This window comes from Hyperolius riggenbachi, chromosome 4 (assembly GCF_040937935.1).
Source record: "Hyperolius riggenbachi isolate aHypRig1 chromosome 4, aHypRig1.pri, whole genome shotgun sequence".
In the NCBI taxonomy this organism is placed as follows: Eukaryota; Metazoa; Chordata; class Amphibia; order Anura; family Hyperoliidae; genus Hyperolius; species Hyperolius riggenbachi.
Window position 1 is genome coordinate 215,089,954 of NC_090649.1, and position 22,294 is coordinate 215,112,247.

The 22,294-nt window shown below is 40.8% G+C and overlaps 1 protein-coding gene across 1 annotated transcript in view; it reads right to left on the reverse strand.

Annotated features, from left to right (window-relative positions):
* Positions 1 to 22,294, reverse strand: part of CSMD1 (CUB and Sushi multiple domains 1) — a 2,205,021-nt gene that overhangs the window by 458,767 nt on the left and 1,723,960 nt on the right. The window contains 2 exon segments of the mRNA XM_068281348.1: positions 3,446 to 3,584; positions 6,546 to 6,737. Of these exon segments, the coding sequence (XP_068137449.1) occupies positions 3,446 to 3,584; positions 6,546 to 6,737 (331 nt within the window).

Genomic DNA, 22,294 nt, shown 5'->3' on the forward strand with positions numbered 1-22,294 from the left:
GGTTGTTGATGCCTTTTGGAATTGGACACATTTTAAGAAGCAAAAGCAGGGTGGTTGGCCTAAGTGATATCCTGTGTTCAGAGAAGAGCAGCAGAGTCTGAGGGATGAGCTTTCTGGGCTTCTGTACACTTTCACATAATCCTGCCCCATCTGCACTCCTGTCCATTTGCAGAGGCACCATAATGACATATAGTAGAATGTAATGTATTAGTCAGGATACCATTTTTACATTCATTATCCTGGTTTCAGCATCAGAAACACTTACTATATCTATATACTGCTGTATATAGATATATTGGTATGTTACCCACCCTCCCAGTGATGCTTAACCTAGGATATGATGTCCCAGCATTCTGCCCCAGAGCACTCTGGGAGACCAGGTGGTATTTCTGCTCACTTGGCAACAGAACAAACAAACACTCTACAATGAAGCACCTGCCAGCTGTGAAGATGTTGCCATCTGGGATAAATTTAAGAATGTAAATCAGGGTCAAAAAAGATTTTACAATGGGTAAACACTGACTACATGATTTATAAAGTAATGCTATACAAAATAATAAATTTCTTCATCAAGTTATATTTATGAAAGTTCCTCTTTAAAGAGGAACTTTAACTAAGGCTTAAACTTAATTCCAATCATTAGCTGATACCCCCTTTCCCACGAGAAATTTTTTCCTTTTTTCAAATAGAACATTGGGGGAAATAACGGTTTTCCAACTGCCAATCAAGCAACGTCTCTCAGTAACAAACATTCCGTACAGATCACCTGGCAGAACTAAAGATATCACCACCAGTGATAAATGTCAGAATGTAAATCAGGGAAAGGAAAGATTTTACAATGGGCAAACACTAACAAAATAATGTATAAATGAATATTTTGAAAACTGGTCAACAACATAACAAAATACAGTTAAAAATGCATAGCATAACAAAATTGAAATGAAAAAGTGAAAATGTTGTAAGTCATTTGAGATAATAAGCTCTGTCATAGACTGCCCATTCTCATTAGTCGCTACAGGAATTCTGTATTATGTATAATGCTGGAAATACACAATGAGATGTTTAAGCAGATTTACTGTCCGATCAATTTTCCAAACGATTTCCATTCACTTCTATGAAAAATTGATCAGAAAAACAATCGAAAATCATATCGGACATGTCGGAAATTATCTAGCGAACCATCTATCTGCCAAAAAATCTCATGGTGTAATCCCAGCATAATAGTGTATCGTTAGGAGCAGGAATTAGAAATCCAGACTATAACTAATGCCTGTAAGGATCTGGATCTGATCCCAGGGCAACAGTTCTGAGCAGAAGTTCATACAAACACATCACTGTAGCTGTTCAGCAGAGCAAATCATACTCTTGCTATGGGAAAGGCAGGAGGAAAAATGACAGGACACATTAGAAAGGGGTTTCCACAAGATGGAGTAAGGAGGGAAACACTGCACTTGGCCTTTGCTGTCACTTAAAGATCCTTATTGCCTGATCTATTACTATTTGCGAAAAATTGTAAAATTTAAAATATATATAAACACATACATAGAATGAGTACATTTCTCTCAGAGTGAAATTAGCTATAAATTACTTTTTTATGTCACTGTCACTTAGGACCGCCACCTTCTCCATGGCCCAACCACATCTGTACTGCATTATTAACTTCACAGGGAATTTCTGTGAGCACACCTGCTGCAATGCGTGCTGGGAGATGTAGTGGTGTAGTGGTTGTTCTTAATGGGGGGGGGGTTAATTATTCAATTATTCCAGTGCACAGTTTGCATTAAAGAGAAAGTGTAAGACAAATACCCTCCCCGGGGGATACCTACTGTGGGAGGGGGGAGCCTCTGGATCCTAATGAGAGTACATTTGAATTCGGCGCCGGTAGACTTGGGCACAGGATCCAGCTGTTATATGGCTGATCCTGCTTCTGCACAAGTCCGGGCCGAATTAATTACTATTCCCCCTCCAGGCCGCCATGGATAGTGGGGGAATGAAATAATTCGGCTTCCAGATTTTTAAGCAACCTCGGCTCCGTCTTCTGACGGCTCCGACGTTACTCACTGAGCACCGCTATAGACTTAATCCCTTTATAGTCTATGGCGGCGCTGGAGTGCATCCCCTCTCCTTCACCATGAGCTCGCTGGTTAGTCTGTACCTCTCGGTGTTACAAGCCCTACTCCATAGAGCCAAATTAATCCATGCCATGCACTGATGAGGATCAAACAATCCGAAACAGTCTGTATGCATGTTGGATTATTATGGCTCTGTACAAATGAACAAGCTGACACATCATTGCATTCCAGCGGTTCTGGAGGTGTGTTTAGCTTCTAAGGGTACAATGGTTAATTTACATATATTCAGCAGTGTTGCTCTGGGAGACATCTCAAGCTCACTCCAACCTGAATTATCGCAAATTCTTTCTGTTTTAAGAAAGCAAACTTTTGTTTTTCTCTCCTTCATATAAAGCTTGCTTGGGCATCAGCTTCCCTTTTTCATTGTGGAGCGTTACTCCCCATTTGCAACCTCATTTTTCTTCTGTAGCAGCCCTTATTTCATGCCTAGGTGCCCCCTTAGGCAGCAGCTGCCCAAGGCCCAAACCTTTATGGCCTTTCCAGAAATCCAGCCTTAAGTGCATTGTCCCACAAGCTATATAGGAGTACAAAATCATGCTGAAAACGGCTAAGCTCTGATACAGTGTGATTAACTAAGGAAGAGAAGTCTGCACATAAATGTTTTTACCACTAAACTTGGAGCTCAACTTAAAACACTTAAATGTCCCCATCAGCATAATGTAAAGTAACCTCTTTTAGAACCCTGCTAAAGTTTATTATCCACAAAGTAGATGTGAGCCTAATGTGCAGGGCTCCGCAGCGCTGACAAGTGTAACGTCAGGCCTGTATCTCACATTTCCTGCCAGATTTTAAAGCCAAGTGTACTATACTGGGACTTTCAAACACAATTAATATGACAATCTTGAATTGCAGGATGACTTGGTAGCAAGCCAGTTTGACTGGGTTTCATGAACATGCAGAATGAATGTACCCCCTGAGAAGGAGCTCTATCCTTTGTGCGGAAATGTTAAATATTTTTAAAAACTACTGTTAAGAGTGTAAATCCTAATCTGAGCAATAAATATATTCCAACAGAGATACTTGTACCGTGACATATGTAGCTGCCCTGAACTGTGCATTTTTTTTAAACTCTACTGCATCTGGTATGCTCTGTGTAAGCATTTACATTTGGCACTTCAGCGATGCTGGAAAGCTAAATAATGTGTTTGCTATTCTGCCACATGTCAGTGTTTATGGTGTAGGTGTTGAATGTGTGCTCTGAGGCTCACTGAGGAAATCTAATTAGGAGACCAGTGAAGTGACAAACTATGTCATGTTTAGATTTGACAATTGAGATATTGCTATACAGCTTTGTTTTTCTCTATAATGTGTACCTTTTGAATATCAAGGCAATGACAAAGTCAGGATTTACTTTTATTCTCCAGTCACACTCTTTTCCGGCTGGATAAGGCTGAGGGTAGTTAGGTGACAAAATAACCCCGGATGGGCCCGTCAGGTTTCCGCCACAAGCAGCTGTCATAGCAAAACAAAAACAGGCATAAGTTACAGATACTTTTTGTTAAATAAAACATATGTGATAGTTCATAGGACTGAGCTGGAAGGAAGGCTCAAGAAATGTTGGAACAAAAGTGGTGTAATTGCCTGAACAGTGTGTGTTCCATTCTAATTTGGTTTTATTTGCACCTGTATCACCACTGAGAGCAGGTAATGTATAATTCTCTACCGCCATTCTGAATTATGTAAGGCAGAACTCTGCAGGGGGCCCAGTCCAATGTAGTTACGCCCCCTGATTGTGTGCATGTGGGCAAACTATGTTTTACCGAAACATGTTCCACTCATGTGTGTCATTAAATCATGTCATTAACCTCATCTACAAAAATGCAAAAAGACAGGAATAATGTATAAAGACAATATTTTCCTTATCTCTCATTTCCTAATACATTAAAAGGCAATACTCACAAAGGAAAGCAATTCACAGCAGGTAAAATATGAGCAATTATTTAAATGGACTTCAAAAGCTTTCTTGTACGTGATATTTTCACATCTTATCAATAAAATGCCTTTAGGCAACCAGCAAGCAAGAAAATAGTATTTTCCATCGTGCAAGACGCACCTTTTCTTCCAACAAAATCGGGAGAAAAGTCCCTGCGTCTTATACAGCGAATGAAGAGAATCCCCAACTTACTTTCGCCAATACAAACCACTGACCCGCTGTAAAGTCAGGGATTCTGTGCTGCAGCACTTAGGAGAATAAGTGAATTGCATAAGGGCCTAGAGGCCCTCTAAGCCCTTATTCAATTCACCTTTTCTCTTAAGTTTTCTCCTGGGACATAATGTTTCATCTTCTGTTTAAATTAACTTATCTGCACTTTGCAACTGAAAAAGTATTAAAAAGCAGGTGAAAAAGTTCTGTCAAAATTATTTGGATTACCGTATTTGCCACCACGCTCCAGAATAAAAGATGCACCTGCAATTCACTTTTTCTTTTGAGTTTACTCCTTGGTGATATTTTCAAACTTGTCAATAAAATGTCTTTTAACCTCCTTAGCGGTAACCCCGTGCTGGACACGGGGTAAGCCGCCGGAGGGTGCCGCTCAGGCCCTGCTAGGCCGATTTTCAGATATTTTTTTTTGCTGGATGCAGCTAGCACTTTGCTAGCTGCGCCAGCACTCTGATCGCCGCCGGCCACCACCCGATCGCCGCTATCTGATGCGGCGCGCGCCCCCCCCCAGACCCCGTGCGCTGCCTGGCCAATCAGTGCCAGGCAGCGCCGAGGGGTGGTTCGGGACTCCCAATGACGTCCCGACGTCGCTGACGTCGGTGACGTCATCCCGCCCCGTCGCCATGGCGACGGGGGAAGCCCTCCAGGAAATCCCGTTCTTTGAACGGGATTTCCTGATCGCCTATCGCCAGAGGCGATCGGCGGGCTGGGGGGATGCCGCTGAGCAGCGGCTATCATGTAGCGAGCCCTGGGCTCGCTACATGATTTAAAAAAAAAAAAAAAAAACTGCTGCGCTGCCCCCTGGCGGAATTTTTCATACCGCCTGGGGGGTTAAGCCACCAGCAAGAATGAATATAGTAAGAATAATTTTGATAGTATTTTTCCACCTATTTTTGGTACTTTTTCAATTGCAGAGTGCTGAAAAGTTATTTCAAATAGAAGATGAAAATGTATCTCCTAGGAGAAAAATCAGGCCAAAAGGTGAATTGTGTGTGGGCCACTATGTCTTAATGATTAGCAATTGCAGATATATGAGTGCTGAATTAAAATGCACATAATTTGAACCTTTCTGTTCTACTTAACTAATGAGTACATATGGTTTATTGTTTTAGTGTAGATTACTACCTTTTCACTTAGAAAGCTGTAACAGATTTCAGATCCACACTATACAGATATTTTAGACCTATTTGTATAAGAAATTAAAATGCACTAATTTAATTAGCTTTTCTTGCTTAGTTGTTATGAAAAAGGTTTGCTGATAATTGGAAGCAAGAAACCTTTCCTAATATAACAGAATGGAGGTCTAATAACTTGTACTTGGCAGTACAAGGTAAGGAGATACAACCTCATGCTTCCAAAACGCTATAGATAATCTGTATAACGTGTGCATTGAAAACAAAAACACAGCATTCTAAGAAGTGGGTGGACTTTTTTTCTCTTCTCATATTGTTCTGTATCTCTCTTCATCTTATTTTCCTTTTACTCTTCTCTGTCCCTCTCTAGTAGCATAATGTAAATGTTTCTATCTTAACGAAGTTTATACAAACCATGGCGCATGTCAGTGAAGCTAATTTCTTTTGGACAGGCACATCTTTAGCAATCATTGATGTTTGCAAATTGAAAAAAAAAATACAAAAAAAATCAAGCAAAATTGTAATGTCTGATAGGTAGCAGGAAACTTGAGATTTTTTTTTGTTTCTGGGTTTCAAGTTCACATTTAAGCTTGTTTAAGCCTGTGGCATACGTGATTATCTTGTTAATTGTATCTTTATGCCAGCACTGAATCTACTGCCTCAACATATTCCTTATAGTTTATGATTTATATGTTAGGTACTCAGGAGTTTACTTTGACAAATATTCCAGTTCCTATGTATTTTTCCGTGGTGTTAAGATTCAAGCCATCTGTGAAGCAGGGTATAAAAAATGTAACATTCCCTTAGGTTCCACAAAGCTTCTCCTATCATAATATGCTGTATCAATCATTGTTTTTGACGTAAGGCTATTCCATATACTATATGATTACATAAAAGGCCAACTCTATATTATAAAATGCCATTTTCTATATTATTCTTCAAATTAATTGTATTACCTTCTAATGCATTTCCAGGGCTCTCCATTATTTGATTTACTAAAAAAAATTGTAGCAAAGGTTTTGTAAATAATGTATAGATCATTAATGCTTATTTCATCTTGCAAACATGCTTAGGTATTAAAATGCAGAATAATTAAATTAAACCTCAAATAATCATTACCTAAACAAGTTGGTGGATCTGGCTGCCAGAAGAAGCGGTTATTTAGCTGCACACATGTAATTGTAGCTTGTCCTTGTAGTTGATAGCCAGGATCACACTGAAAATTGATGGAGTCTCCTGGCTCTCTGCTGTCCCCATATCTGGTGCCATTTTGTGGAACTCCAGGATCATTACATGTCGATGCAACAGAAGCTGCAAGAAAAAGTAAAAATTACTATAACATAAATAATGTCAATTTCCATTAATTAACCAATGCATAGGAATTATTTCACATAGAGATAGGCAGATGAAGAGACTGCTCATACCTCCATCACACATCGGTGGTTCTTTGCCATCCCTCCACAAGGCAGCATTGAATGTATGTACAAGAGCCCGCAGCACACTGTGGGTAGGTTAAAAACCAGAATACTTTATTGGCACATCCAAAAAGACAGATACAGCAGCTGATGCATTTCACTAGGTCCACATGTGTAAAATAGACCAGCTGCTGTATCTGTTTTTTTTAATGTGCCAATAAAGTATTATGGATTTTAACCTATCCACAGCGTGCTGTGGGCTCTTGTAAATGTAATTATTTCACATAGTTTGACATAGCTTTGACATTAAATAGACAAAAATTGCTTGTGTTTTTGTGTTTCCAAAGGAGTGCCTTTATATCAGAATTACATGTATAAACTACTATTTTTTATTTTTATCTTAGCTTTGAATAGTGTGTAAAATTAACCCATACTTTTCAGAACATCATTATTGTGTGCATTCTCACTAGAGAAATTGTGCTCACTTTGTGTCCTTGCTAGTCCCTGGTACCTTATCCTCCTAAAGAGAAGCTTCTAGCGTTTGTAGGGGTTTTTCCAAAGGCTTGCTTTATAGTATTATAATACACTAGTGACTTAGCCCGTCTGTCACTAATGCACCCGCACGCTCGATGCACGCGCCCGCTGCACACATGCACGCCCGCCCCTTCTGGCCCCGTCCTCCTCCGGCTCTCTGCAGTGTCTCTGCGTCTGTCCCTGCACATACGCAGTGCAAAAAAGGGACGGACACAGGGACATTAAGGTTTTATTAGGTAGGATGGCACATGGAATGTGTGCCTAAAAAACTCAGTGTGCTATATTATTTTAAAAGGCTATTCTTTGTAGCGGTAAACAGAAATACATGTCATAACAATTACATATAGTTGGCCCTGTATCAATTACAGTGAATAATTATACAATATCAGTATACAGTATACTGTAAGTACCCATGTTAACCACTTAAGCTCAAATGGACAAACTCGTCCAGTTGGGCTGCGTGCATTCCTGGGGGCTATGCGTGCTCCCGCGCACACTCCTGTGCGTGCTCCCGCCGCCGGCCGTTAGCCCAGCGATCAATGAATGGCATTATAGATCAAAGCCCCCCGCAGAAAAACCGACAGCCTCTTAACAGAGGCTGCTGTTTTTCTGATTCACAAAAAGTTTACTGTCCTCCTAATGCATCCTGGAAGCCTAATCGTACCCTTCCAGGACTCTTTGACTGTGGCCATCTTGTGGCCAAATAGTAAAACTACACCCACATCTATGTTTTATTAAACAAATGCATTATATTACATTTAAAATTAGCTGTTTACCTCCAACACCACAAATTACCCAAATAAAATTTTTAATAAAAAAAAAATATACAATTAAAAAAACAAACAAACAATATAAATAGTTACCTAAGGGTCTAACCTTTTTAAATAAGCATGTTAAAGGAGTATATTAATATAATTTTTTAAAATTATGGGCTTGTAAATAGTGATGGATGCAAATTGAAAAAAATGCACCTTTATTTCCAAATAAAATATCGGCGCCATACATTGCGAAGGGACATAATTTAAATAGTGTAATAAGCAGGACAAATGGGCAAATGAAATACATGGGTTTTAATTATGGTAGCATGTATTAATTTCAAACTATAATGGCCAAAAACTGAGAAATAATGATTTTTTTTCCATTTCTTTCTTAATATCCCTGTTAAAATGGATTTAGAATAAAATCATTCTTAGCAAAATGTATCACCCAAAGAAAGCCTAATTGGTGGCGGAAAAAACAAGATATAGACCAATTCATTGTGATTAATAGTGTTAAAGTTATTGGCAAATGAATGGAAATGAAAGTTTATCAGATGCAAAAAATAAACAACCCTTCAGGCTTAAGTGCTTAAATTAGGCCCACTCAATTCTTGGCTGCTGTTTTTTTAACAGAATTATTCAGACAGTGGTCAGGCACTGACAGAGTGCACATCTCATTTATAAACTGGGGCAGCACTGTGGCATAGTGTATAGCACTCTTGCCTTGCAGCACCACATCCCCGGTTGAATTCCAGCCATTACACTATCTGCACAGAGTCTGAATTCTCCCCATGTCTGCATGGGTTTCTACAGGCACTTTGGTTTCCTGCCACATTCCATAAGCTTACAGATAAGTTAATTGGATCCCCCCTTAAAGAAAGAAATTGGCCGTAGACTATGATGGGCAGTTGCCTATGGTAGGGATAAGATTGGGAACCCCTTTGAGGGGCAGTTAGTACCAAGACTATATATACTTTATACAGTGCTGTGAAAGATGTTGACACTATGTAAATACTAAATAATAATAATGATGGACTAAGTGAGAAGGGTAGAATCCATGCTCATTGTACTGGACCTGCTCACCTTAAACAAAGGTTCCTGTCCAGAAAGTATGAGAATAGGTGGCCCATTGCAATTACAATAGGTGACATCAAATACTGGACAAAAAGGCTTACAATATATACCTCATACTCACAAATACATAAACTAGTGCTTAGAGTTCTGCTTTAAGTTGAATTTATATACAGTAAAAGTATCACGGGAATCCCATTCTAATGAAGGTACATATTTTAAGGGACGTATTATACTATGGTCATGTGTCAGAATTGTGCATTTTGGTTCTTGGATAATTTTTGCAAAGACAGACTGTTGAGTCTAATGGTTTTCATAGCTGTAATTCCAGATTTCTAGACACAAAGTGAAAGTCGGTCACCTCCACAAACTCTGTTACTTTATTCTGAGTCCCACATGCAGCCTTTCACCCATGTCAAAGCATATCTGTGTAACTGTGAAGACACATGACAATGTCTGTCAGGAAAATACTGTGTTTCTTTTAAACATTTGTTCAGAAAAGAATTTGAAAAAGTATGCCACATCACTTACTTTATTCTGTAATGTTAGTGCTTTTCTGATTTTTTTAGCTAATGTGACTATATTGTGTAATTTTACTAAAAATGGCCTGGTCACTAGGGGGGTTTAGCCCTGCAGTCCTCAAGAGGTTAATCAAATGCAAATTACACCTTTATGTGGTTGAACTCGATGGACGTATGTCTTTTTTCAACCAAAATAACTATGTAACTATATGTAACTATGTAACTATGTACAACATGGTATGATCATGAAACAGTTTGCATTATAGTTATAAAAGAAAACCTGTGTAGCCTTTATATGTGCTAGGTGGGCACACTTTTTTTAAGTTTTATCACACCTGCCAATCCTGTCCAGTAAATGACTTTTTTCATCTATTTGCACTACAAAGACTTAAAGTGTGTTAATCGGATGCTTATAGAAAATGTATTGCTGCCAATCCCAAGAAAAGGTTCCAGAAAACAACACAGAGTAAAGAATGCAGTTTAAAGAAAGGCCATCTTAAAAGAAACCTGAAGTGAGAGGAATCTGGTTGCTGCCATGTATGTTCACTTAAAGGAATACTGTAGGGGGGTCGGGGGAAAATGAGTTGAATTTACCCGGGGCTTCTAATGGTCCCCCGCAGACATCCTGTGCCCGCGCAGCCACTCACCGATGCTCTGGGACCCGCCTCCAGTTTACTTCTGGAATTTCAGACTTCGGAAAACCACTGCACCTGTGTTGCCGTGTCCTCGCTCCCACTGATGTCACCAGGAGCGTACTGCGCAGGCACAGACCATACTGGTTTGGGTAAGAAAAACAAAGTTCTGATGCTGTGAAACACCGAGCCTTTTCAGTGCTGCTGGGTAGATTTTTAGTCTAGAGGTTCACTTTTGTGAAGATCTATTGTCTTCAGTAATTATAGAGGGAATATCAGGAACCATTCTGTAGCAAGTAGGGTTAGAGTGCAGGTAGAACACCATGGGAACAAATTACTAAAAGCACTGACAAATTCCAATTCCATTATTTATGTCCTTAAAAAAATGTCATTTTTTTAGGAACAACATGAGGACCTACAATGCCACCACATTGTATACTTTGAACAATTCACTAGACATTTTTACAGACCTGTTCCATCCTGCAGGGTTGGTTGCAATGATTTACAACTCACAAAACCGTGCTAACTGTTTAGCACGGGCATGCTAAACAGTTAGCACGTGAAGTGCCATTCTCAGACTTTTGCGTGCAAAAGTCTGCAATTGCACGCAAAACTCCGCATTATCGCACGCAAAGTGCCACGATCGCGCGATCGTCCACGAGCGGCACTTCAAGTGCTAACTGTTTAGCACGCCCGTGCTAAACAGTTAGCACGGTTTTGTGAATCAAGCCCATTATGTTTTGTAATGAAGACAATTTACAAAAATATCACTGAAATCACAAAAATTATTATAATTATTATAATGACTAATACACATAAAAGCAATGTGTTTTTTATTTAAATATTAAACAGTTTAGCATCCCCTTTCCTTAAGAGATGCCAAGCAGTCTCTTATGCAGCCATGCAGATTGGTGGCCAATAAAAAGAGAGGTCAGTGAGGGCCTTGCCAAGGAGTGGGCAGAAAAACCTTTTCCCATTTCAAAGCACCCTGGTCCTTTGTCCAGGGAAAACTGTTTTTTTGCCATATATTTTCCCCCAAAAGGGACATGGGGATGGAGAAAATAGAATCGGATGTTTATGTATTAGCTAACAGCATGAGATAGCCATGCTCACCCAGGTGAATAAGCATTAGACTCCACACTTACTCACATAAAGTATTACATAAAGAAGAACGTCATAGCCTGAAGCATAAACAAAAAAAATCTCATTATATACCGTTACTTGTAATCTCATAATATATATGTTATCTCATGTATTTTTTTTTTCAGTTAAAAACTGAACTCAGAATGTCCTCTTTGCTCTAAAAGCTACACAACAGCATAATGACCTTTAAACAAAAAAACATTTCTTTGTTATAGCTGACACAAATCTTAAAATAAATCTGCAGTGTTTATACTTCCTGATTCATGGAAGCAGACATATTGTTAACATCCAGTGCTTTCAAGTTGACTTATCTGCCATCTCTGCCATAGGCAGTCATGTCGAGCATTGTAATAACAGCGCAGGAGATTTGGGCACAACCGGCACCACTATAGACCATAATAGGAATTACGGATATATCGGCGCACAGTGAGTAACTTCGGCGCAGTCAGAAGTTGGAGTCAAAGTTACTTTTAAAACACTGTAATTCGGCCTCCAGCAATGTCTGGAAGTCGAATTACATAATTCTCCTCTATCCACGTGGACCTGGAGGGGGAATAGAATTTAACACCACCGGGACTTGTGCAGCAGCAGGATAAGCCATATACCGGCTGTATCCTACGCCCAAATCTCCAGGTGGCAATTTTATACGCATGCAGTCATGTGACATGGGGAGAAATCAGATTACAATTTGTGATTATACACAAATGAGAGGTAATTAATTAGATGGGCTAAACTCTCTAACTACATACAGGGTGAATTCCTCTCTGTTTTCTTCCTGTCATGTGCAAAATTTCAGGTCCACTTAAATATTTAAAAATAATAACACATACACTATGTGTGTATAGATACTCCACATCACTATAATACAAATATTCTGTTCCTCATAGATACCTAAGCACTATACATTTATGCTGAATAGGTCCCTTTCCTCGCCTCCCTGTTAACGTGTAGAGGGAAGAACCATCAGTATGGTGTGATGCTTTACCCCTAGTTAACTACATCAAAAAAATTATCTTAAATGGTCTCATCCCAGCATAGCTGCTACTGCTATACTTAAAAAAGCCTAAAAAAAATCTTCTGTGTCTAGTTTTGTGAATATTACAAAAGGAGTCATTTTAAAGGTCACAGAAAGGAGCTACTGCCTTTCTTTTTAATGTTCTTTCAGTTTTATTTTATTCGGTAATTTAGTCAAAATATTTAAATGTGCCCATTGCTGTTTGTATAGGTAATATTCCATTATTTCTGTGGCTGCATCACTTCAATTCAATTTTCATTTTGAGTGGCTAAATATTTTGCTTTGGTGATATGACTTTTAAATGGTGCATCAAATCCATAATATGTATAAATACTGAAATTAATTTGCATCTGAAGGATTAAAGAGCCATTTGCATGCTAAGATGATTTTAGCAAAATGGTGCTGAATATTTAAATGCCATAAAATGTTTAACGCCATTTCAAGCGGAAATCTATTTCTGCAGGGATATTAAGAGTGCTTTAGTGTTCACTAATTTCTGTTGATTAGACACAATGGAGTATTTCTGTCCCAGGTGACCTTATCCTCATCATTGGCAGCAGGGACTTTTCACATCACCTGCAAGAAAAACTGCTCTCAATTAGGGCTAACACAAATAAGTAATTGATGTTACTAGTTACTGAGCAACATTCCAAAGTCAATATACTGTATGACCTCCACTGTCAATGCATCTTGATAGAACTAAAGTAAAATCGATGAAGGTATGAATTCAAGTACTTTATCTTCTAAGCCTCAATCATATTTTTTTTTTCTTTTATTTATTGTGAAGCCCTCCGCTCTATTCTATTTTATTGAAATATAGAACACTGGTTGCAGCTAAAGCTAGAGCTTACAAGAAATGAGCTTTTCCTATTACTTCTTTTAAACTCTATGCAGTTAACCTAGTAAAGATTTTCCATCCAGCTGCATACACATATTTGTGTGAAAAATAATAACAATAATAATAATTAACAATAATTCTATTTTTATTTTTTAATATGCAAATGCATTAATTTAGAGCTTCAGTGCATTTTACAAATAAATACATGAATATCTTAAATATTTTAGCTGACATGTAAATTCTGGCATTTTATGTTTACTGCTCTCTCAGCTCTCATCTTACAAGCTCAGGTACAACATTACATCCAGTATGCAGTTTCATCATTACAATTCACTGTCCTCTATATCTTATGGGTAAAATATGAATAACATTTATTCTGTGGCATTGAAAATAAAGTCATTCTGAAATGTAAAATAAATATGATAATGTATTTAGTTTAAGCAAGACACAAATTATTGAAACACCCATTTTATAGAGGCATTTTAATACTGTATATACTACTTATGTATATTTGTTTGCAAAGGATGAGAAAAAGAGAGAACACCAAGAGCCCAATATAGTGTAGTATGTACTGGTAAGGTATAATTGATAGAGTAATAATATTAATTTAATACTCACAAACCAGGGTTACCAAGTAGGCAACCACTGTCAAAGCAGGTGGGGAGATTGTCCTGACCCCACTCACATTCACAGAGGCGCTCAGTGTTGATGATACTGGCAGATGCTGTTTACTCCTATCTGTTATTGCCTGATGAAGTGGGTTTGTATCCCGTAAAACACGTTGCACTTTATTTGGAGTATCCAATAAAATTGTTTTGACTGAAAATCCACAGTCGTGTGTTCTGCTTGGAGGGGGTGAGTCCACCACTGCCTCCTCTATTACCAAGATGGGTTTTTAAGTTCTTTTAGTGTTTTTTATCCTATTGGCGCCTCTGTTATCCTATTATCTACCTTATGTATATTTGTATTCACAAAATAAAGCAAGAGGTGGTTACCTTTTTTAATCTTAAATCAAACGTTACTATGTAGGCCTGGGATAGATTATACTGCTCTAGAACTCCACAACATTTAGTATGCAAATGCAATAAAATGTAAATGATCTTAATAATTTGGTTGTTTTAAGAAGTTGGCTCTTTATTGCACCAACCAATTTTGACCAACATATGAGCACTAAAAAAATGGTTAAAGGATACCTTACTCCTAAAGGAATTCTGTAATCCTGTGTGTGGGGAGAGATCAGCATAGCATTGCTCGGCGTCTGTCTCCGTTCATCTGTAACCATCCCGTTCCAAAGCCCCGGTTGGTGGAGTCGGCGCAGGCGTAGTATGTCCACAGGAATACCCATGCACTCCCGCTGGAAGACCTGGTGCATGCACAGCATATTGGCTTGAGCACCTGGTGACAGAAAACGGCCGGCTACGTCTTCCTGTGGCAGTGCACACGTACTACCGCAGACATTCTGCACCTGTGCTGACCAGAGCTTTGGAACAAGCTGGTCACAATTACAAAATCCATTTAGGACTAAGCTATCCTTTAAACACAAAGTCTTAGTCTATCAGGCTGATTCTCAAGCTTCAACAGTGTACCACATAAGGAAGGATAAAGGTAAAGTTGGCAGCTCACAGGACATGGTCAGTAAACTAGCCAGTGTCATTAAGGGGGCATCAGGATATAGTGACTGTGTTTTTTCTAGTCAGAAAAAAGGATGAAATTGTCATGTAGTTTTGGCATTTGTGATGAGGGAATTGCCATTGTCTAAATACACAGCTTTTCAAAAGAAATAGGAAATTAAAAAGCAGTTCTGGTTTCCGAAGACAGTGGGATAAGCTGATGCTAGAAATTAATAACATTATCTATCCTAGCCATGAGCAAGGTAAAGCGACCTGGAGTTCAGAAGCAGAGAAAATACAATATATAAGTAAAGCTATGTACACATGCTCAGCTCATTATCAGGGCCAAATTTGTGGGCAGGCCACATAGGCAGTGGCCTAGGGCGGGGCTTGAGCTGGGGCAGTGCTGCAGCTGACAGCAGATCAGCTGTTTTCTAATTACTTGCGTTTGGCGCTTCACTTGTGTCCTCCTGCAACTGCCTGACTGCTGACCCATCTACCCTCCCCTATGATGTCAGTAACATATTACTCTGTTCATCTCTCCTTCAGAGTTTCCCCCTCACTGGCTGTGCAGCTAGAAGAATGATGTCCCGCTACACCAAGGGTGGGTATAAAACTTTTCTTCCTTTATTGATCATAGCCAGCATATACAAATTCAACACAGGTTTAAATAGTCGGGTGCCCGCCCACATTGAGCATGGCTACCCCTCTTAAAGTGACATATACATTGTTACATTTAAAATGGCGGAACCAACATACAAAAGTCAAAAAATTAAAAACCAATGATGACATTGTCACACATCAAGATAAATAGACAGCCTGACAACAGACATAAGTTTATCAAACTATCTAATATACGGAAACAGGATACTAAGAATAGAGAGGGAGGGAGGGGAGGGGAGGGGAAGAAAGGGGAGAGAGGAGGAGGAAAACAAACAATAAAAAAAACCCAGGAGGATTATGTCCTTATGTCATATGTTAGACTAATGTCCATTTTTGAATTTAGACCCGCTGGAATGCGTGTGCCCAATTTCCATATCCATAAAGCCTCCCATTTTAATAAACTTCTATGTAAGTCACCTCCTCTGGGTGAACGTATAACCCTCTCTACACCCTGAAATGTAAAACTAGCCATATCCCCCCGGTGTTCCCTCAGAAAATGTTTGGATACACTAGAAACTTGAGTGACAAAAGCTTCATTCCTAATGCATCTGCCTGGTCCATTGTAATGTTCTGAGATACGTTGTCTCAGGGGGCGGGTAGTACACCCCACATACTGCAGTCCACAAGCATCACAGGTGATGAGATAAACAACATTACTGGAATTACAGTTAATATATTGTTTCATTTCAAATCTTTCACCTTTAGAGAACGAAAGGATCTCTCGCACCTGGTTGTAGACACAGCAGTACCTGCAGGTGCTATACCCGCATCTGTACGAACCCTTATAGCTCAGCTAGTTAGGAACCAGCCTAGGAGAGCTGGAGAAAAGACTTCTTCACAATGTTAACAATCTTATTGTATTCCAAACTATAAGGAGTAGAAAAAGTAAGACTCCTTTTTTGCTCGGTCCTGCCTCTGGTTCCCGATTGTGGCGTTTCTTGTGCAATATCTGCTGTCTTGCTTTACTAATTAACTGATAACTATATCCCCGCTCCCGGAGCCTCTCCTCCACCACGTCCAACTCCTGCCCCAAGACACTGGGATCGGAACAGTTACAGGCTATTCTCAACATCTCACCATAAGGGATTGCCCTCAGGGTATGGCTCGGATGGCAACTTGTTGCCAGCAAAAGTGAATTGCCAGAACATGCCTTCCTGTAGGTCTTCGTGACAATCCTGCCCAATGTCTGAGAACCACATAGAGTAAGATCAAGATAGTCTATCTGAGTGAAATGGAATCATAGCACATAGTGAAAAACAAATTAAATGCGTTGTTATTACAATATGTCAGAAAATTGGGCAGATTGTCCGGGGGACCTCCCTATATCAGCAGCAGATCATCTATATATCTCCCATACCAAAAAATATACTCAGAAAAGGGGTTCTCCGCTCCAAAGATGTGGAGCTCCTCCCACCATCCCATAAATAAATTTGTCAGGGATGGGGAGAATTTGGCTCCCATAGAAGCTCCGCATCTTTGGAGATAGAAAACCCCATCAAACATAAAATAATTATGGGTCAACAGATGATCTACCGCCGACATGAGGAGGTCCCTAGTAGCTGCAGAAAAAGAGCCATATCTCTGGATATGAAAATCCAGTGCTCTGAGGGCAAGACCATGGGGGATAGAGGAATATAGTGCAGTCACATCCATTGTGACTAGTGTTGGGCGAACAGTGTTTGCCACTGTTCGGGTTCTGCAGAACATCACCCTGTTCGGGTGATGTTCGAGTTCAGCCGAACACCTGATGGTGTTCGGCAAACCGTTCGGCCACATGGCCGAACTAAGAGCGCATGGCCGTACGTTCCCCGAACGTTCGGCTAGCGCTGTGATTGGCCGAACGGGTCACGTGGTTCGGACCCGAACGCGCTCTGATTGGCCGAACTGTCACGTGGTTCGGGTAAATAAATACCCGAACCACGTCATATCTCCGCCATTTGTCTGTGGGTTTAGCTTTGGGTAGGCAGGCAGGGTAGTTCGCGCTCCAGCCACGCTAGCCAGGGTCCCCCCAGTCATTGTGTCGCTGCTGGGAATAGTAGTACACCGCTTGCTCAGCCACACTATATAGCATTGTGTTTACTGCCACTCTGTGTACCTCGCTCAGCCACACTATATAGCATTCTGTTTACTGCCACTCTGTGTCTGCTGGGAATAGTAGTACACCGCTCGCTCAGCCACACTATATAGCATTGTGTTTACTGCCACTCTGTGTACCTCGCTCAGCCACACTATATAGCATTGTGTTTACTGCCACTCTGTGTCTGCTGGGAATAGTAGTACACCGCTCGCTCAGCCACACTATATAGCATTGTGTTTACTGCTGTGTACCTCGCTCAGCCACACTATATAGCATTCTGTTTACTGCCACTTTGTGTCTGCTGGGAATAGTAGTACACCGCTCGCTCAGCCACACTATATAGCATTGTGTTTACTGCCACTCTGTGTACCTCGCTCAGCCACACTATATAGCATTGTGTTTACTGCCACTCTGTGTCTGCTGGGAATAGTAGTACACCGCTCGCTCAGCCACACTATATAGCATTGTGTTTACTGCCACTCTGTGTCTGCTGGGAATAGTACTACACCGCTCGCTCAGCCACACTATATAGCATTGTGTTTACTGCCACTCTGTGTACCTCGCTCAGCCACACTATATAGCATTGTGTTTACTGCCACTTTGTGTCTGCTGGGAACAGTAGTACACCGCTCGCTCAGCCACACTATATAGCATTGTGTTTACTGCCACTCTGTGTACACCGCTCACCCAGCACACTATATAGCATTGTGTTTACTGCCACTCTGTGTCTGCTGGGAACAGTAGTACACCGCTCGCTCAGCCACACTATATAGCATTGTGTTTACTACCACTCTGTGTCTGCTGGGAACAGTAGTACACCGCTCACCCGCCACTGTATAGCATTGTGCTCTGTGTCGCTGCTGGGAATAGTGGTACACCGCTCACCCACCACTGTATAGCATTGTGCTCTGTGTCGCTGCTGGGAATAGTGGTACACCGCTCACCCACCACTGTATAGCATTTCTGTACTGCCACTGTACTGCTGCCAGTCAGCGTGTACTTTAAGGATAAGTGAAATGAGGAAGAAATCCGGTGAAAGAGGGAGGGGCAAGGGAAGAGGTGTTTCCCCTGACGGTTCACGTACAGGCCACAGGGGATCACCCAAGAAAACCCACTCAATACCGCCCATTAGTGATGCTCAAATACCCCTTTTTAAAATTCGAGTTTGGTCGAATTCGAATAGTAAATTATTCGAGGTCAGTCGAATATTCGAGTCGAATAATTTTTACTATTCGATTCGACCTCGGACTTCGAGCTCACTATTCGAGTCGGTATTCGAGCTCACTATTCGAGCTGACTATTCGAATTGGCCTTAAATAGCTTCCAACACTTGTTTTGAGGGTGAATGATGCAAGAAACATCTTTTTTTCCAAGTAACAACAGCAAGTGATTATGTGGGGATGTTCCTTTAAAAAAAATGTGGAAAGAGAAGTTGTGTCCTTAATTTTGTTCAGTAGTGTTACTGTATATACTTGTTCTTCTTCTTCTTTATCTTTCTTCTTCTTCTTCTCGATCTTCTTCTTCTATATCTTCTTCTTCTTCTTCTATATCGTCTTCTTCTTCTTCTTCATCTTCATCATCATCATCTTCTTCATCTTCATCTTCATCTTCATCTTCATCTTCATCTTCATCTTCATCTTCATCTTCATCTTCATCTTCATCTTCATCTTCATCTTCTTCTTCATCTTCTTCTTCTTCTTCTTCTTCTTCTTCTTCTTCTTCTTCTTCTTCTTCTTCTTCTTCTTCTTCTTCTTCTTCTTCTTCTTCTTCTTCTTCTTCTTCTTCTTCTTCTTCTTCTTCTTCTTCTTCTTCTTCTTCTTCTTCTTCTTCTTCTTCTTCTTCTTCTTCTTCTTCTTCTTCTTCTTCTTCTTCTTCTTCTTCTTCTTCTTCTTCTTCTTCTTCTTCTTCTTCTTCTTCTTCTTCTTCTTCTTCTTCTTCTTCTTCTTCTTCTTCTTCTTCTTCTTCTTCTTCTTCATCATCTTCTTCTTCTTCTTCTTCTTCTTCTTCTTCTTCTTCTTCATCTTCTTCATCTTCTTCATCATCTTCTTCATCTTCTTCTTCTTCTTCTTCATCTTCTTCTTCTTCTTCTTCTTCTTCATCTTCTTCTTCTTCATCATCTTCTTCTTCTTCATCTTCTTCATCTTCTTCATCTTCTTCTTCTTTTTCATCTTCTTCTTCATCATCTTCTTCATCTTCTTCTTCATCTTCTTCTTCATCTTCATCTTCTCCTTCTCCTTCTTTTTCAATATCGACTTCTTCTTCTTCACGTATTTCTCTTTTCAATTTTTTTTTAAAGAAATGCAGCTATTTTTGAGCGTAACAAATAGCTGGTGGGCGCACGCATGTTGGAAGCGCCATTGTATGTGCTCCCTGGCAGTGGAAACACAAAGACAGCAGGAGGTAAATTCAGCAGCAGGAGGAGGAGGATGAGTGTGTGGCAGCAGGCAGTCAATGAGGCAGGCAGCTCGCCGTGACATAATAGCCCTGGTACCTAGCGGTGATACCAGGGCTGTAAATAAACACAACAGGAGGTCCCAGACAGCGGTCATGCAGCCCACATTGTGTCCAATACACAACTGGGACAACACAGTTTTCAACCCGGGCACCTCAGAAAAATTAAACCTTTTTTTTTTTTTTTAATGGTTTGTTTGGTTTTGGTTTTGCAACCAATATAGCTATTGTTTGACGTAATAGCTGGTGGCAGAGTGGCAGCAGAAGGTAATTCTGTGTACCCTGGCAGTGGGAAACACAGACAGACAGCAGCAGCAGGAGGAGGAATGGAGGAGTAGGCGAGCAGCTATTGTTTGACGTAATAGCTGGTGGCAGAGTGGCAGCAGAAGGTAAATCATCTGTGTACCCTGGCAGTGGGAAACACAGACAGACAGCAGCAGCAGCAGCAGGAGGAGGTATGGAGGAGCAGTGTGAGTGTGGCAGCAGGTAGGCAGCGTGACATAATAGCCCTGGTACCTAGCGGTGATACCAGGGCTGTAAATAAACACAACAGGAGGTCCCAGACAGCGGTCGTGCAGCCCACATTGTGTCCAATACACAACTGGGACAACACAGTTTTCAACCCGGGCACCTCAGAAAAATTAAACCTTTTTTTTTTTTTTAATGGTTTGTTTGGTTTTGGTTTTGCAACCAATATAGCTATTGTTTGACGTAATAGCTGGTGGCAGAGTGGCAGCAGAAGGTAATTCTGTGTACCCTGGCAGTGGGAAACACAGACAGACAGCAGCAGCAGGAGGAGGAATGGAGGAGTAGGCGAGCAGCTATTGTTTGACGTAATAGCTGGTGGCAGAGTGGCAGCAGAAGGTAAATCATCTGTGTACCCTGGCAGTGGGAAACACAGACAGACAGCAGCAGCAGCAGCAGGAGGAGGTATGGAGGAGCAGTGTGAGTGTGGCAGCAGGTAGGCAGCGTGACATAATAGCCCTGGTACCTAGCGGTGATACCAGGGCTGTAAATAAACACAACAGGAGGTCCCAGACAGTGGTCGTGCAGCCCACATTGTGTCCAATACACAACTGGGACAACACAGTTTTCAACCCGGGCACCTCAGAAAAATTAAACTTTTTTTTTTTTTTAATGGTTTGTTTGGTTTTGGTTTTGCAACCAATATAGCTATTGTTTGACGTAATAGCTGGTGGCAGAGTGGCAGCAGAAGAAGGTAATTCTGTGTACCCTGGCAGTGGGAAACACAGACAGACAGCAGCAGCAGGAGGAGGAATGGAGGAGTAGGCGAGCAGCTATTGTTTGACGTAATAGCTGGTGGCAGAGTGGCAGCAGAAGGTAAATCATCTGTGTACCCTGGCAGTGGGAAACACAGACAGACAGCAGCAGCAGCAGCAGGAGGAGGTATGGAGGAGTAGTGTGAGTGTGGCAGCAGGTAGGCAGCGTGACATAATAGCCCTGGTACCTAGCGGTGATACCAGGGCTGTAAATAAACACAACAGGAGGTCCCAGACAGCGGTCGTGCAGCCCACATTGTGTCCAATACACAACTGGGACAACACAGTTTTCAACCCGGGCACCTCAGAAAAATTAAACCTTTTTTTTTTTTATGGTTTTTTGGTTTTTGGTTTTGCAACCAATATAGCTATTGTTTGACGTAATAGCTGGTGGCAGAGTGGCAGCAGAAGAAGGTAATTCTGTGTACCCTGGCAGTGGGAAACACAGACAGACAGCAACAGCAGCAGGAGGAATGGAGGAGTAATGTGAGCAGCTATTGTTTGACGTAATAGCTGGTGGCAGAGTGGCAGCAGAAGGTAAATCATCTGTGTAGTGTACCCTGGCAGTGGGAAACACAGACAGACAGCAGCAGCAGCAGCAGGAGGAGGTATGGAGGAGTAGTGTGAGTGTGGCAGCAGGTAGGCAGCGTGACATAATAGCCCTGGTACCTAGCGGTGATACCAGGGCTGTAAATAAACACAACAGGAGGTCCCAGACAGCGGTCGTGCAGCCCACATTGTGTCCAATACACAACTGGGACAACACAGTTTTCAACCCGGGCACCTCAGAAAAATTAAACCTTTTTTTTTTTTTTATGGTTTTTTGGTTTTTGGTTTTGCAACCAATATAGCTATTGTTT